Genomic DNA, 16,017 nt, shown 5'->3' on the forward strand with positions numbered 1-16,017 from the left:
CAGCCAACGTGTGATCTATTTCGAACAGTCGCACAAGGTTTCTTCTTTCTTATTTAGGCTGCTTGGTGCTGTGCTGCAAATATTTTATGTTCATCACTTCGAGCAGCACCTAGTTTCCGTTGCTGATTTGTTAGGGCCAGCTAGAGTACAATCGAGATAGTAAGATCATCTGTAGTTACAGGTAGATGTCACTTTCCAAAATTCATTACCAGATCAGTTTGGATAAATTCAGTTCATATTTTTTTCAAATGAAGATAGCTTTATTTTTCACAGTGCCGTGCTACATTCGCGTGTGTATTACTCAGTGTTTGGAAATTTATTCAGTCATATTGCATAGATAAATTCGCAGGGGTTTTTAGTAGAAACATTTTGGTTATTTATTCTTTCAAATTTCGTTTGATAAATGTTTTATGCTATTAGCTTGTGTGTTGGAATTGTAAGTCACGTGTTGTGACGTCACACATTGTAGCACTCCATTACACAACCCCCAAATTCCACGAGATCGCTTATTTAGTTCACAGGTTCGGCTTTATAATTAATTTGTTTTAAGTTGTTTATAGGCCAGTTAAACTATTTCAGTTTTGGCGACTCATGGATCAGATAGCGTTTCCATAACTATACAACTAGCATTGTTCAGGATTACAACACAGATGCAAGTTATAAAGAATAACAGTTCAGTTTACTCCTGTTTCAGTTCACAAGAACGAACGCTGAAAAGCTGCAAAGTGCGTCGTGCTGGAGCAACATTAGTTACCGCTAAGCAAGTACTACAGTTACTCGGAAGATTTCACTACCGCGTACCTTTCAGAACAAATCGACTCATTCTACAGGGATTAGATACAGCATATCGTATGCAGTCACGGTCAGTAATGTTCTAAGAACGTCAGGCGTCTGTGTGTTTGTCACGCTTACCGAGTTATTTCCACCGCCTTTACGGTGTAGTGACGTGTGAGTTTACGCTGGGACAACGATAGGACCTGAGCGGCGCGGAGGCTGCGCTCTCGGCCGCGTTATCAGTGAGCCGTAGACACCCGCGGTGCGCGCAGCTCGGCCGCACCAGCCGACACCATGATCAACACGTTCGCCTCGATCGCCCAGAATGTCAACATCAAGCCGAAGCTCGTCAGCATCGACAACCTCGTCTTCAAGCTGCACTACCGCGTCACCTTCCTGCTGCTGTTGGTGTGCACGATCCTGGTGACGAGCCGCCAGTACATCGGCGAGCATATCCGCTGCGTCAACGACAAAGCCATCCCCAACAACGTGATCGAGACGTTCTGCTTCTTCACGAGCACGTACACGGTGGTCCGCCACCTGGACCCCTCGTCCGTGCTGAGCGGTGCGCCGCTGCCTGGTGTGGGACCATACGTTGAGGGCGAACCCATCATTCGACACGCCTACTACCAGTGGGTGCCGTTCGTGCTGTTTCTGCAGGCGCTCTCCTTCTACATCCCTCACTGGATATGGCGCAACAAGGAAGGCGGACGGCTCAAGCTGGTCGTCAACATGTTCGAGTTCGCTGCATTGGCCGTTACTGACGAGGACGTCACCGTCAATGGAGTACGTACCAATATGCACGATCCTAAATCTGTATGTATCCTCTGGGTCCTTCTATATTCGTTTTCGTTCTTTTCTACTTGTCTTCATTGGTTAACTACGTTTTCACAGAAATCCATTACTGTCATTGTTCGGGCATCACTAACACTAGTAAGTTCTACTTGTCACATGGTACAAACCAATTCTCTTCCTGACAAGGTTCACACAGAAGCAAATTACTCTCCAGGATGCAGGATCTGGTGCTAAGGAACGAACGACATTTATTGTACATCCCGACTGTACTGTTGCTGATAGAGACGCAGAGCGTACCCAGCTGCGTAAAGATAAAGAGGGAGGAGGATCCTGTCTACGATGAGGTTATCAGTGACCCAGCAGAAGCTGAGATTGGGGAAAGATGGGAAAGGATATCGGCTTTTTTCACTTTAGAGGAACCGTTACAGCACTCGACTTAATCGATTTAGGGAACCTCGAAAAACATAAATCGGAACAGCTGCACAGAGACAAGGATTTTAACAACCATTGTGTAGAATGCGAGACCAGTGACCAAAGCGCTGCGCCATCTCGCTCAGCAACTGAATGAGGATGGACAGGAAATCGTAGTTAGGCTTGTAAAAGGAGCTATCTGAGGATTCGCCGTAATTGGTTTTGGGAAATCACAACATATCGTAATCTCTATGCTCGGAAGGTATTTTGAACTCCGCTCGTCCCCAAATAGAAGTTCAAATTTCTAATCGCCGCATTGCCTTGCACCAATTTCGCCTTAAATTTTTCGCAAACATTAAAGAGTGAACCCTAGTCGCCTTCTAATGAACCATCGTGCTATCAACGGAATCGAGACAGTACGTATTGGAGTGTTATGATTAAAAGTACCTGCTGTTTGACTATTCTTATTTTTTTCTAACTTTCCCACGAAATATAGTAAACGGTCTACGGCCCAGTGCAGTGTTCAGCACACACAATGAACAACACACAATTATGACGATAATTAATCATCAATAACAGAAGAAATTTCTTAGCCTGCAGCTTGTAACATCAACAAATATAGCGCTGCTAAAGCTAAATTTGAACTGCTACAGTAATATCAGTTAATGCTGGAACAAGAACAAGTAAAAATTGTTCCTGTCGTCGAAAGTTAGGAGTTATTGAATCTGAAGACGAAAAGTGATTCACTACGAACAATCGAACTTCAGGAAATGTATTATTTCAGCCTTAATCTCGTCATATGTCTGTTAAATACTTACGCTTCGCTTTCATACGGCCTTTGTTACTGAGGAAACCTGCGAGGTTTACTGTAGATGGTCGGCATCATCACAGCAAGCCGTTGCCATGACGCATGCCTGACCCTAATTGCAGAGCAACGCTCGTATTTCAACCATGAAAGACGAGACTTCACACTGGAAAATTCCGGAGCGCTTGTGTAATATTACCCAGACACATGCACTGCATCGTAGCATAGTATAATCCCAACTTTGATCTTATTGCTGTAACTAAGGTGAAATGCAATGCCATTTCCGATTCTTTAGCTGAGTTTCGTCAAATCGCCTATAACGATGTCCAAGGAGGTAATACCTAATGATCAAATGAAACTACATGGTTCCAGAGACCTTCTCGAGTGGGCTGAGGAGTGAATGAGAATTTGGATTGAGGTGTAGTAGTAGTGTAGTGCGTGCAGCTGTGCAAAGCCACTGTGCCAGGGTGGCGTAGTGGTTAGCGCATCAGCCTAAGGAGCAAGAGATGTGGGTTCGAATCCCGTCCTTGATTCGTCGATTAAGTCTGCATATATATATATATATATATATATATGTGTATATATATATATATATATATATATATATATATATATAAAATACCTAATACTTAACGCCCTGGGCGTAAGGCATACACCATTAAGACAGTATGAAATCATCTCTACGAATCCTGAGAACGTGTCTCCTAAAAATTACCGAACAGCTCACAACGATGTGATCTCAAGTAACTTTGTTTTATAGAGTACTGCCGAAGCCATTCTCTGACCAAGGAACTGCAGCTTCGGAACTTCTTAATTACTAGGTCACTAACTGCTAAGCAGACACTTAATGAAGCGCAACCTGTCTGTCGAAACAGTGCCGTGGACCGGCCGGCAGTGCTGTTCATTGTTTACCTGGAGCAGCGCGTGGCGGCTGTATCAACACGGGATGCGCCGTGGAACTTGTCTGCCGGCAGTAGGGCGTTTGCGTCACGAAAGCAGAGCTGCAGCTGGGCGGCGGAACCGCCGCTGTAGGTCGCGCAGCGACTGCTAACGCGAGAGAAATACGAGTTGGCCTTACAGATTAGAGACGTCATGTTACTGTCGGAGCGCAGGACACGGCGGGCACTGTGTCGCATGCGCAAAGGAGGCCGCACTGCAAGGTAGCTTCAACTTGTTGTTGCGGTATTTCTATCCGGCGGCGTTGCACTTGCTGCAGTTTCATGACACTTTTGTTGTGATGAAGAACATATTGCTAGAGGACACCAGCGTGTTGTCAGAATACAGTGAGCAAATGACGGAAGCTACTACAATGACGGAAAAAAATCGCAACACCAAAAAAATAACTAATGTAGAGAAATGATATTTCGGGAATACATTTGTCTAGGTAACATATTTAAGCGATTAACATGGCAAGACGAAAGCGCGAGATAAATCATGGCAAATGTGAATTGCGGGTACGTTAAGAACCGTTGGAGGATGGAATTCCATGCCTGTTGCATATGATCGGTCAATACAGGAACGTTTAATTCTGGTTGTCGATGACTCTATAGTTGTCGGTCGATGATGTCCTACGAGCTCGACTGGAGACAAATCTGCTAATAGAGTAGGCCATGGCAACAAAGCGACATTGTAGAGCATGTTGGGTCGAGCGTTATTCTGCTGGAAAACATCCAATGGAAAGCTGTACTTGAATCGCAGCACGACAGGTCGAATCAAGAGATTGGGGAAAACCAGGAGAGTGCTCCTGCAGCCATACGAAATCCTATCCTACACCATAACTCCAGGTGTAGGTCCAGTGTGTCTAGCACGCAGACACGCTGGTTGCACGCTCTCAACCAGCCCCTTTCTAACCAACACTCAGCTGTCTACATCTACATCTACATCCATACTCCGCAAGCCACCTGACGGTGTGTGGCGGAGGGTAACTTGAGTACCTCAATCCGTTCTCCCTTCTATTCCAGTCTCGTATTGTTCGTGGAAAGAAGGATTGTCGGTATGCCTCTGGTGGGCTCTAATCTCTCTGATTTTATCCTCATGGTCTCTTCGCGAGATATTCGTAGGAGGGAGCAATATACTGCTTGACTCCTCGATGAAGATATGTTCTGGAAACTTCAACAAATGCCCGTACCGAGCTACTGAGCGTCTCTCCTGTAGAGTCTTCCACTGGAGTTTATCTATCATGTCCGTAACGTACTGTAACCTACTTGCTTTGTTTTCGGATTACATTTCCTTAGGATTCTTCCAGTGAATCTCAGTCTGGCATCTGCTTTACCGACGATCAACTTTATATGATCATTCCATTTTAAATCACTCCTAATGCGTACTCCCAGATAATTTATGGAATTAACTGCTTCCAGTTACTGACCTGCTATATTGTAGCTAAATGATAAAGGATCTTTCTTTCTATGTATTCGCAGCACATTACACTTGTCTACATTGAGATTCAATTCACATTCCCTGCACCATGTGTCAATTCGCTGCAGATCCGCCTGCATTTCAGTACAATTTTCCATTGTTACAACCTCTCGATATACCACAGCATCATCCGCAAAAATCCTCAGTGAACTTCCGATGTCATCCACAAGGTTATTTATACAGGGTGTTACAAAAAGGTACGACCAAACTTTCAGGAAACATTCCTCACACACAAATAAAGAAAAGATGTTATGTGGACATGTGTCCGGAAACTCTTAATTTCCATGTTAGAGCTCATTTTAGTTTCGTCAGTATGTTCTTCCACCTACGCTCAATGGAGCACGTTATCATGATTTCATACGGGATACTCTACTTGTGCTGCTAGAACATGTGCCTTTACAAGTACGACACAACATGTGGTTCATGCACGTTGGAACTCCTGCACATTGCAGTCGAGGTGTTCGTACGCTTCTCAACAACAGATTCGGTGACCGACGGACTGGTAGAGGCGGACCAGTTCCATGGCCTCCACGCTCTCCTGACCTCAACCCTCTTGACTTTCATTAATGGGGGCATTTGAAAGCTCTTGTCTACGCAGCCCCGGTACCAAATGTAGAGACTCTTCGTGCTCGTATTGTGGACGGCTGTGATACAATACGCCATTCTCCAAGGTTGCATCAGCGCATCAGGGATTCCATGCGACGGGGGGTGGATGCATGTATCATCGCTAACGGAGGACATTTTGAACATTTCCTGTAGCAAAGTGTTTGAAGTTACGCTGGTACGTTCTGTTGCTGTGTGTTTCCATTCCATGATTAATATGATTTGAAGAGAAGTAATAAAATGAGCTCTAACATGGAAAATAAGCGTTTCCGGACACGTGTCCACATAACATATTTTCTTTCTTTGTGTGTGAGCAATGTTTCCTGAAAGTTTGGCCGTACCTTTCTGTAACACCCTGTATATATTGTGAATAGCAACGGTCCTACGACACTCCCCTGCGGCACACCTGAAATCACACTTACTTCGGAAGACTTCTCTCCATTGAGAATGACATGCTACGTTCTGTTATGTAGAAACTTTTCAATCCAATCACACAATTGGTCTGATAGCCCATATGCTCTTACTTTGTTCATTAAACGACTGTGGGGAACTGTATCGAACGCCTTGCGGAAGTCAAGAAACACGGAATCTACCTGGGAACACGTGTCTATGGCCCTCTGAGTCTCGTGGACGAATAGCGCGAGCTGGGTTTCACGCGATCGTCTTTTTCGAAACCCATGCTGATTCCTACAGAGTAGATTTCTAGCCTCCAGAAGTGTCATTATACTCGAACATAATACGTGTTCCAAAATTCTACAACTGATAGACGTTAGAGATATAGGTCTATAGTTCTGAACATCTGTTCGACGTCCCTTCTTGAAAACGGGGATGACCTGTGCCCTTTTACAATCCTTCGGAACGCTACGCTCTTCTAGAGACCTACGGTACACCGCTGCAAGAAGGGGGGCAAGCGAGACAAATCCAGCTTTCATCAGAATACACGACAGCCCTCTACCGTTCCCTCCAATGAGCTCTCATTTGACACTACTGAAGTCGCAAACGGCGGTGGTTTGTCAGTAGAAGGCACGCTACAGCGCGTCTGGCTCGGAAATGGCCTTGAGGAAGCCGATCTGTAACGATTCGTTGTGTCACTGTGGTACCAACTGCTGGTCCGATTGCTTCTGCAGTTGGAATACGATGCGCCAGAGCCATGCGCCGGACACAATAGTCTTCCCTCTCGGTTCTGCCAGTGTGGCCGTTCGGAGCCCGGTGTAACTGCGATCATACATTCTCGAAACCACCGCTGGGAGCAATCGTGTACAGTGGCTACATTCCTGCCAAGTTTTTCTGCAGTCTCACACTAGGAACATCCAGCTTCTCGTAGCTCTGTTACACGACTTCGCTCAAACTCAGTGAGATGCTAATAATGGCGTCTTTGTTGCCTTAAAGACATCTTGTCTAACATCAAGTCACCACTTCCAATCTCAAAAGTAATTAACGCTCACGACCGTTAAGCGTGTATTTGAAGCAAAACTGATTTGTACCCGCATAGTGGCTCTACTAGCGCCACTCTGGTGGGAAATTTGAATGGATGTCACCTTTCAGATGTAAAAACACGCCTACCAACTTTTGTTTATGTCGTACAATTCCTTCCTGGTGTTGCGATTTTCTTTTACGTCAGTGTATAATCAATTTTAATTAGACAGGTACATTGTTTAATTATAATGAAAAGTCCTACGACAAAATACATGTTTCAGTTAGGCTTGGCAGAACATTTTAATCGTTTTCTAAACGTCGTAACGTGTGTTCATAATATTAAAAGAGTTTGATTGTCCTGAACTAAAACTGAACTAAAACGAACCTTTCTAGTTCGTGTGTGTCGGTTTTGTAATCGCGAACAATGCAAGTGGTGCAGTTATATAAAAGCTATCTGATAAATGAAGCCGCCAAAACTACCCGAAACTGTATAACTGTATTAGAATTAACGTTTAACGAATTTATTAAAAAAAAATAAAACTTTAAACTAGGTAAGCTGTCCAGTGAAATTCAATATTGCACAGTATACGGCGCCGCGATTACGTTCGTCCATTGCCTGCACCTACCTGTGAACTCGTTGCAGCGGATTGCCGGTAGGAAAGCCGAGCAGAAATCTACCATACTGCAACCCGCACCAGGCTGCATATAACGTAACTATTCTAACAATCGGGAAATGTCCTAATTTTGAATGAAAGGTGGAAATACTGGCAAAACTTCGGTATATTCTGAACCTAGAGATGTACGCGTTCACTGCTAAGACCGTGCTAATCTTAACACATACATGCACAAACCGTTTCATTCACTTTAGCAAGTTTGTGGTTACGTATTTCCCGAAATCCGAACAGCTACTAAGCACGGTTTGTTCTTAAATGACTATTACGTTTATCTGTGCCTAAAGCACTCATGTTTGTATTTAATCACCTATCTGATCAATGTGCCACGCGGAATTATTCTTTCCTCATTTACAAAATTACTTAAAAAATCCATACTTTCTACACGATACACCGGAATAAATATGCCTTGACGTTAAAACACTTTTGAAATATGTAGCACAACTAAAACCGGCAAACTATAGCTTCCTTCGGAGATGGGCTCCGATTCCATAGACTGCTGTGAGCATTCTATATCTCAAAGAGAAAAGACGCGCGAAGAAAGTTCCGTTCTGATTGGTCGGTTTTCTTTAACGCCAAAAGGATACAACTTTCGCCGTCGTCTGCATTCACACTGTCTTGAAACTTTCTCACACTAGTTCGAACAGCGGTCATCAGTACAACAATGATCTACATATTTACTTTAGACCACATTCACGCATCATTCACACTACTAAAAGCATATACAAAACTGTACAAACATAAATAAATAAAAAAGCCTTCAAGAAATAAACAGAACAATTCACAAAACATTCTCTTGACCTTTTCTTGAATGTCTCTGTGCGCCACTGGACTCTGGTGGTCAATAGTCTTAACTACATTTTAGTTCTTTCTGTTTAGTCCTGTCCCCTACTGCCCTCTAGCAGATGAAAATTTGAACTACGTACTCGACTGAACCCGCGTCACACCATCTGTCACTGTGCACACATAAGTCATTTTTCCGAAACACAGACTCTAGACAGGAGCGATACAAGGTGCGTCGCCTCAGATACAGCGAATATTGCTACTACACGTGACGTCACTGTGAGTTGTAATTCCAACGTACAGTGCTAACAGAATAAAAATACTAGATAAAATTATAAAACAAAGTTTTAAAGAACAACGGACCAAAATTATTCAATAAAATGTTATATGAAATACGTACAAAAACTGACTAAATAAAATTACAAACATTAAATGATTCACTTACGAATGTAACGCTGCTGTGTAAAAAATAAACTGTGTGCCAAACAAATACAATCTGACTCACTTTACCTAAACTGAACCTGATAACAATTTCGAAACGCGGAGCTTAACTGTAAATGGTCTTTTTGTGTTCCAGCCGTGTTGTTAAACTGGCCCTAATACATTCTTATGGCTTACCTGCGCCAAGGGAAACTCGGTGCTACTCGAAAGTGGTGAACAGAAAAGAAAAAAATTTTCAAATGTGTGTGAATTCCTAAGGGGCCAAACTGCTGAGGTCATCGGCCCCTAGACTTACACACTACTTAAACTAACTTATGCTAAGAACAACACAGACATCCATGCCCGAGGCTGGACTCGAATCTCCGACAGGAGTGGCCGCGCAATCCGTGACATGTCGCCTCTAACCGCGCGGCAAAGTCTGGCTAAAGGAAAGAACGCCTTGCTCAGTGCAATTTTAAGACATTCAACTATGCTACGCACATCGTGCTTCAACCACTGTGTTCCAAAAAGTACAATGTGGCGACAAACATAATTGGAAAATGAATTTCGCGAGGAGATGGTGGTAAATACTGTATTTACTGAATAAATGAAAAGAAACTAGGATTCAAAAACTATTTTGAAACTCTGAGTCCTTGATAAATGGCAATCAGCTTTACAACTATCACTCCTTTTGTAAAAAAATTTGACTCTGCCGTGAAATTAATTATTGAATCGAAAATCTATAACTTCTGAGTGCAAACCATGTGAACACATAATCTTACTAGATCTCGTCTCGACACTCAAACTAACTAACGTAAAACAATAAAGAAAAATTTTACTAAATATTTCCCTTTTTCAAGCACATCATAAATCACGCGCAGGCAAGCAAAACAACAACAACATTACCTGAAAATCTTCACATTTTTCAAATTGATCTCTACCAAATCATATTTCTAAAGTTCAACAACCTCTAGCACTGCTAATAATTTCCTGAGCGCTTAGTACCGTCACCAACACCGATTCACTCTCTTTTCTCAGAATCCTAATGGGACGACAATGCTGCTTGCAACCAAAGATCACATTGATCTACATACGAGGGAACCTTCCCATCGCATCCCCCTCAGATTTAGTTATAAGTTGGCACTGTGGATAGACCTTGAACAACTGAACACAGATCAATCGAGAAAACAGGAAGAAGTTGTGTGGAACTATGAAAAAAATAAGGAAAATATAAAACTGAGTAGTCCATGATGATAGGTAACATCAAGGAACGTCTGAGCTTAAGAGCGCCCTGGTCCCGTGGTTAGCGTGAGCAGCTCCGGAATGAGAGGTCCTTGGTTCAATTCTTCCCTTGTATGAGAAGTTTTATTTTTTACTTTCAGACAATTATCAAAGTTCATGCACTCACATATAATCAACTTCGCTCTCCAAAATTCCAGGACATGTTCATGTTTGCTTGGACATATGCTGGATTTGACGGTCTACATCGGAAAAAATTGAAAACGTTAAAAACATATGTTTTGACAGAGCACAGGGAAAACTGTGCGGCCGGCCGGTGTGGCCGTGCGGTTCTAGGCGCTTCAGTCTGGAACCGCGTGACCGCTACGGTCGCAGGTTCGAATCCTGCTTCGGGTATGGATGTGTGTGATGTCCTTAGGTTCGTTAGGTTTAATTAGTTCTAAGTTCTACGCGACTGATGACCTCAGAAGTTAAGTCGCATAGTGCTCAGAGCCATTTGAACCATTTGAAAACTGTGAGACTGTGAAACTGTTGCATTCATTTGTTGCGGTTTATGTGACAAACTCTTATGTTTTCGTCACTTTTTTGGGAGTGATTATCACATCCACAACAAAACCTAAATTGGGCAAGGTAGAAGAATCTTTTTACCCATTCGCCAAGTGTACAAGTTAGGTGGGTCGACAACATATTCCTGTCATGTGACGCACATGCCGTCACCAGTGTCGTATAGAATATATCAGACGTGTTTTCCTGTGGAGGAATCGGTTGACCTATGACCTTGCGATCAAATGTTTTCGGTTCCCATTGGAGAGGTACGTCCTTTCGTCTACTAATCGCACGGTTTTGCGGTGCAGTCGCAAAACACAGACACTAAACTTATTACAGTGAACAGAGACGTCAATGAACGAACGGACAGATCATAACTTTGCGAAAATAAAGAAAGTAAACATTTCACTCGAGGGAAGACTTGATCCAAGGACTTCTCGTTCCGCAGCTGCTCACGCTAACCACGGGACCACGGCCATCCTCAGCTCGCACTCACCTTCATGTTGCCTATCCTGCGCATGGACTACTCAATTTGTATATTTTGCTTACTTTTTTCATAGTTCTACACAACTTCTTCCTGTTTTCTCGATTGATCTGTGTTCAGTTGACCAAGGCCTATCTACTGTGCCAACTTATAACTAAATCTGAGGGGGGTGCGATGGGAACCTCTGTGACGTAACATATCGACTATTTAAAACTTGTATTTGAAAAATATCCAGTGCACAGATATAAAATGTGATACGTCGAATGAAAATGTAGTTGGCTCTGGCTCTGAGCACTACGGGACTCAACTTCTGAGGTCATGAGTCCCCTAGAACTTAGAATTAGTTAAACCTAACTAACCTAAGGACATCACAAACATCCATGCCCGAGGCAGGATTCGAACCTGCGACCGTAGCGGTCTCGCGGTTCCAGACTGCAGCGCCTTTAACCGCACGGCCACTTCGGCCGGCGAAAATATAGTTCTCATAACTTTTACTGAATACCAAAATTAGGTTATCAATCTTACAACGATTTGCACTAATCCAACGAAAATCGGTATGAAGAGTACATGATTTATTTACAACTGGCAAGCATCTTTTTCTTGAGTCTATCATTTCGTCTTTTATAAGTCGTTTCTAATATTTCATTAACAGTTGACATGGAAGAAAGGTTTGGACTTGTGACAGAACTCAAAAGGCGAGTATTTAGCTGTGCAGTCTATATACTTCTTAGTTTCTCCAGATACAGAAGCAGCTTCTTTAAACAGAAGAAGGGATCGTTCTAGAGACATTCTAGGGCTCTTTAGAATAAGACATGGTGACAGAACGAATCGTCCGTACCGCAGTGAACTGTGCGCTGTTGCGGAGCGTCCTGGTGAACTAAAACTGTGTGCATCGTCCAGTAAACAGCTGTTACGTGCCAGGAAGTCCCACAATAGCATGTATTTCGCTGCAGAGTGATTTGTTCATCCTGGACACAAAGTTTAGTTCAAATGGTTCAAATGGCTCTGAGCACAATGCGACTTAACATCTGAGGTCATCAATCCTCTAGAACGTAGAACTACTTAAACCCAATTAGCCTAAGGACATCACAGACATCTATGCCCGAGACAGGATTCGAACCTGCGACCGGACCGGTCGCACGGTTCCAGATTGAAGCGCACAGAACCGCTCGGCCACCACGGCCAGCCAAAGTTTAGTCTGTGCCTAGGTAACTTCTGCGTGATATCGTGTCTTCTTGGAGTGCTAGAATAATAAAAAATTGCTAATGCAATTTTGATGCACAAATCGAAGCATAAAACGTAACAGGCGAACTGATGAAAGAAAAAGTTCTATGAAACTTGGTGAGTGTGGAAGGGGCAATCTCAGGATAGAGGGAACGTTATCAATTGTGGCTAGAAGCATGTCCTCTAGTGGAAAGGATCCGGGTTCGTGTCCCAGTCTAGAACAGTTATAAGCTGAGGAAGTTTCAGTTTTGGCACTCGTGGCAAAAAAACTGTTCTCATAAATAGTTGAAAAACGAGATGTGAAGACAGACTCCCAACAAATTGCAGTTTGACGTCCAGTAGTGACGTAAAAATGTATCGAATAACTATTCTTGGGAATACCGTTAAAAATACCCATTATTTTATTAAAAAAGCATAATGACGCGTTTGGTCCCCTCCCTCAGATCAACCAACCAACCATAATTACACAAAAATTGCAAGGAGTATAAACTTCACGATTACTGAACATCGAAATATTCACGTCTTCACGTTTTATCATTTGTGGAAAATCCTGTTTCGATTTCTTTAACCGTTTATTAAGGTTTAGTCTATAAGGATACTTTGTATATTAGATACACAAATTTTGCATCCGTTGCGAAATCAAGGGAGTTTCAGGAAAAACAAAAATGATCGGTTCACTGCCTGCTTTTCGTGATCTCATTGTTCCTCTGCACCTTATTGCGTAGCTAATGCAATATTGATGCACAAACGGAAGCGTAAAACGTAACAGGTGAACTGATGAAAGGAGATTAGAACATAGAAAGTACAACTGTTGTTTTATTTGTATTTGGGTAAAGTTATAGTCTCTTTCAGATCGTTATTAATTATTTTTATTTCTTTATGTGCAGATTGAAAAACTAGAAAGGAACTATATTATTTTACCCACGATGGCTTGAGAACACCGCTGCTGTCATATCAAATATTGCTAGAGAAAAAACTACAACCAGTCACATTTCCTGGATGACATGCATTCATTTCACCGTTGAAATAATTCATTCATTCTAAAAGTGTAGCTGGTTGCAAATTTTCCTTTCGAAATTTAAAACTACAAATAAAAATATTCTAATAAAATTTTCTTGGGCTTCTTGCCGCCTCATTTTGCAATGTCTGTGACGTATCGCAGTGTATTCACTTCCTCCCATCCTCTTGGCAAAAGGAGGTAGAAGAGTGTTTGCTTTTCGAGACATCGCAGACTCACTGAAAATTGACGTGGTAAGAACCATGAGACATTTCCATGCACTGACTCGTAGTGAAAACGTTCATTTAGAAACAATTTTGTAATTTTGATCTGAAGTGCACATGTTCCATTATTTGTAAACTGCAAGTTCTATCTCTACTAAAGAGAGCAACTGCAAGTTCTATCCCTACTAAAGATAGCAAGTAGGTATTATATATTGCATTGGTTACAATGTAACAAACGCCGCCCGAACGTTCCTTGAAGGCTCAACGGTACCGACTGGCCGCCGTGTCATCATCAGACCTTAGGCGCCACCAGATGCTGATACGGAGGGGTATGTGGTCAGCACACCGCTCACCCGACAATAACTGTAATTCTCTTTATGGCGCCTATTTTACACGTATTAGATTTCGATGGGTGGATTATGTCCGTCATTTTGATGAGATCATATACGACTTTGCATTTTATCTAGCAGATCTTCAGTTTTCTTTTCCATTCTTCTGCATGTTATTCCTGTCAACAGCTTAGATGCGTGGGCTGTTAATCTGACTATGCAATCGTTTTCGCACTACCTGATCTTGCTATATTTGGAATTGTATGGAAGTTATTTTCCAAAAGTCTTATGGTATGTCTACAGCCTCATAGTCTCAACAGACCAGCTTGAAGTCGTTTGGTCGCTACTTCGTCCAATGATTTTAAAAATTGCGGACGAATGTTTTCTCTCCCCTCTGTCTTATTTGATCTTTGTCTTCGAAAGCTCTGTGATATTCTGACTGTAACACTGGATTCTCTATGTATTACATGCTGATTCCCGTTTCTTATTCACGTCATCAGACAATTCCTCCCTCCCAAAAAGGCATTCAGTGCACTCTTTCCATCTACCGCTCTCTGTGCTTTTAAAAACTGAATAACATTACTATTTTCACGTTGCCTACCTTGTTTTAACTTCGTCGAAAGTTGTTTTTGCTTTGCTATATACTGGATCAGTCCTTGCGAAGATCATTTCTCTTTTCAGCAAACATTTCCTCTTGGCTTCCCTGTACTTGCCACTAATTTCATTAATAAGTGATTTATATTTCTCTTTACCATAGAAGTTTTGTACTTCTTTCTTTTATGTATTAATTCAAGCATTCTGTCCAACTTCATTGAATGCCTTTTTCAGAGATGTCTATTCCTTTCCATTCAACTGCCTTCTAATTAATTCACTGTCGCAGTATTTAAAAAAAAAAAAATGTTCAAATGTGTGTTAAATCTTATGGGACTTAACCGCTAAGGTCATCAATCCCTAAGCTTACACACTACTTAACCTAAATTATCCTGCGGACAAACACAAACACCCAAGCCCGAGGGAGAACTCGAACCTCCGCTGGGACCAGCCGCAGTATTTACAGCCTTTCAGAAATTTAAACGCGTCTCGTTATTCTTGAGTAGTTCAGTATTCCACTTCTTTCTACACTGATTGTTCCGGACGACTCTCTTGAACTTCACTCTCCTCTTCGTCATCACCAAATTGAGACCACAGCCTGTATCTGGTCATGGGTACGCCAAAATCTGATTTCGAAATCTGACGAAGATATTGATGAAATGTATGATGAGATAAAAGAAATTATACAGATAGTGAAGGGAGACGAAAATTTAATAGTCACGGGTGTCTGGAATTCAATAGTACGAAAAGGGAGAGAAGGAAACGTAGTAGGTGAATATGGATGAAAGAGGAAGCCGCCTGGTAGAATTTTACACAGAGTATAACTTAATCATAGCTAACACTTGGTTCAAGAAAAATGAAAGAAGGTTGTATACATGGAAGACACCTGGAGATACTGGATGGTTTCAGATAGATTATATAATGGTAAGACAGATATTTAGGAACCAAGGTTTAAATTGTAAGACATTTCCAGGGCCAGATGTGGACTCTGACCAGAATCTATTGGTTATGAACTGTAGATTAAAACTGAAGAAATTGCAAAAAGGTGGGAATTTAAGGAGGTGGGACCTGGATAAACTGACAGAACGAGAGGTTGTAGAGAGTTTCAGTAGGCATTATTGAACGATTGACAGGAGTGGGGGAAAGAGATACAGTAGAAGAAGAATGGGTAGCTTTGAGGGATGAAATAATGAAGGCAGCAGAGGATAAAGTAGGTAAAAAGACGAGGGCTAGTAGAAATCCTTGGGTAACAGAAGAAATATTGAATTTAATTGATGAAAGGAGAAAATA

The 16,017-nt window shown here is 42.2% G+C and overlaps 1 protein-coding gene across 1 annotated transcript in view; it reads left to right on the forward strand.

Annotated features, from left to right (window-relative positions):
* Positions 1–1,029: 1,029 nt before the first annotated feature.
* LOC124548874 (innexin inx7) overlaps positions 1,030–16,017 on the forward strand; it is a 170,427-nt gene continuing 155,439 nt past the window's right edge. The window contains exon 1 of the mRNA XM_047125201.1: positions 1,030–1,560. Within this exon, the coding sequence (XP_046981157.1) occupies positions 1,069–1,560 (492 nt within the window). The 5' untranslated portion in view covers positions 1,030–1,068. The remainder of the gene's footprint in view (positions 1,561–16,017) is intronic.

This window comes from Schistocerca americana, chromosome 1, assembly GCF_021461395.2.
Source record: "Schistocerca americana isolate TAMUIC-IGC-003095 chromosome 1, iqSchAmer2.1, whole genome shotgun sequence".
In the NCBI taxonomy this organism is placed as follows: Eukaryota; Metazoa; Arthropoda; class Insecta; order Orthoptera; family Acrididae; genus Schistocerca; species Schistocerca americana.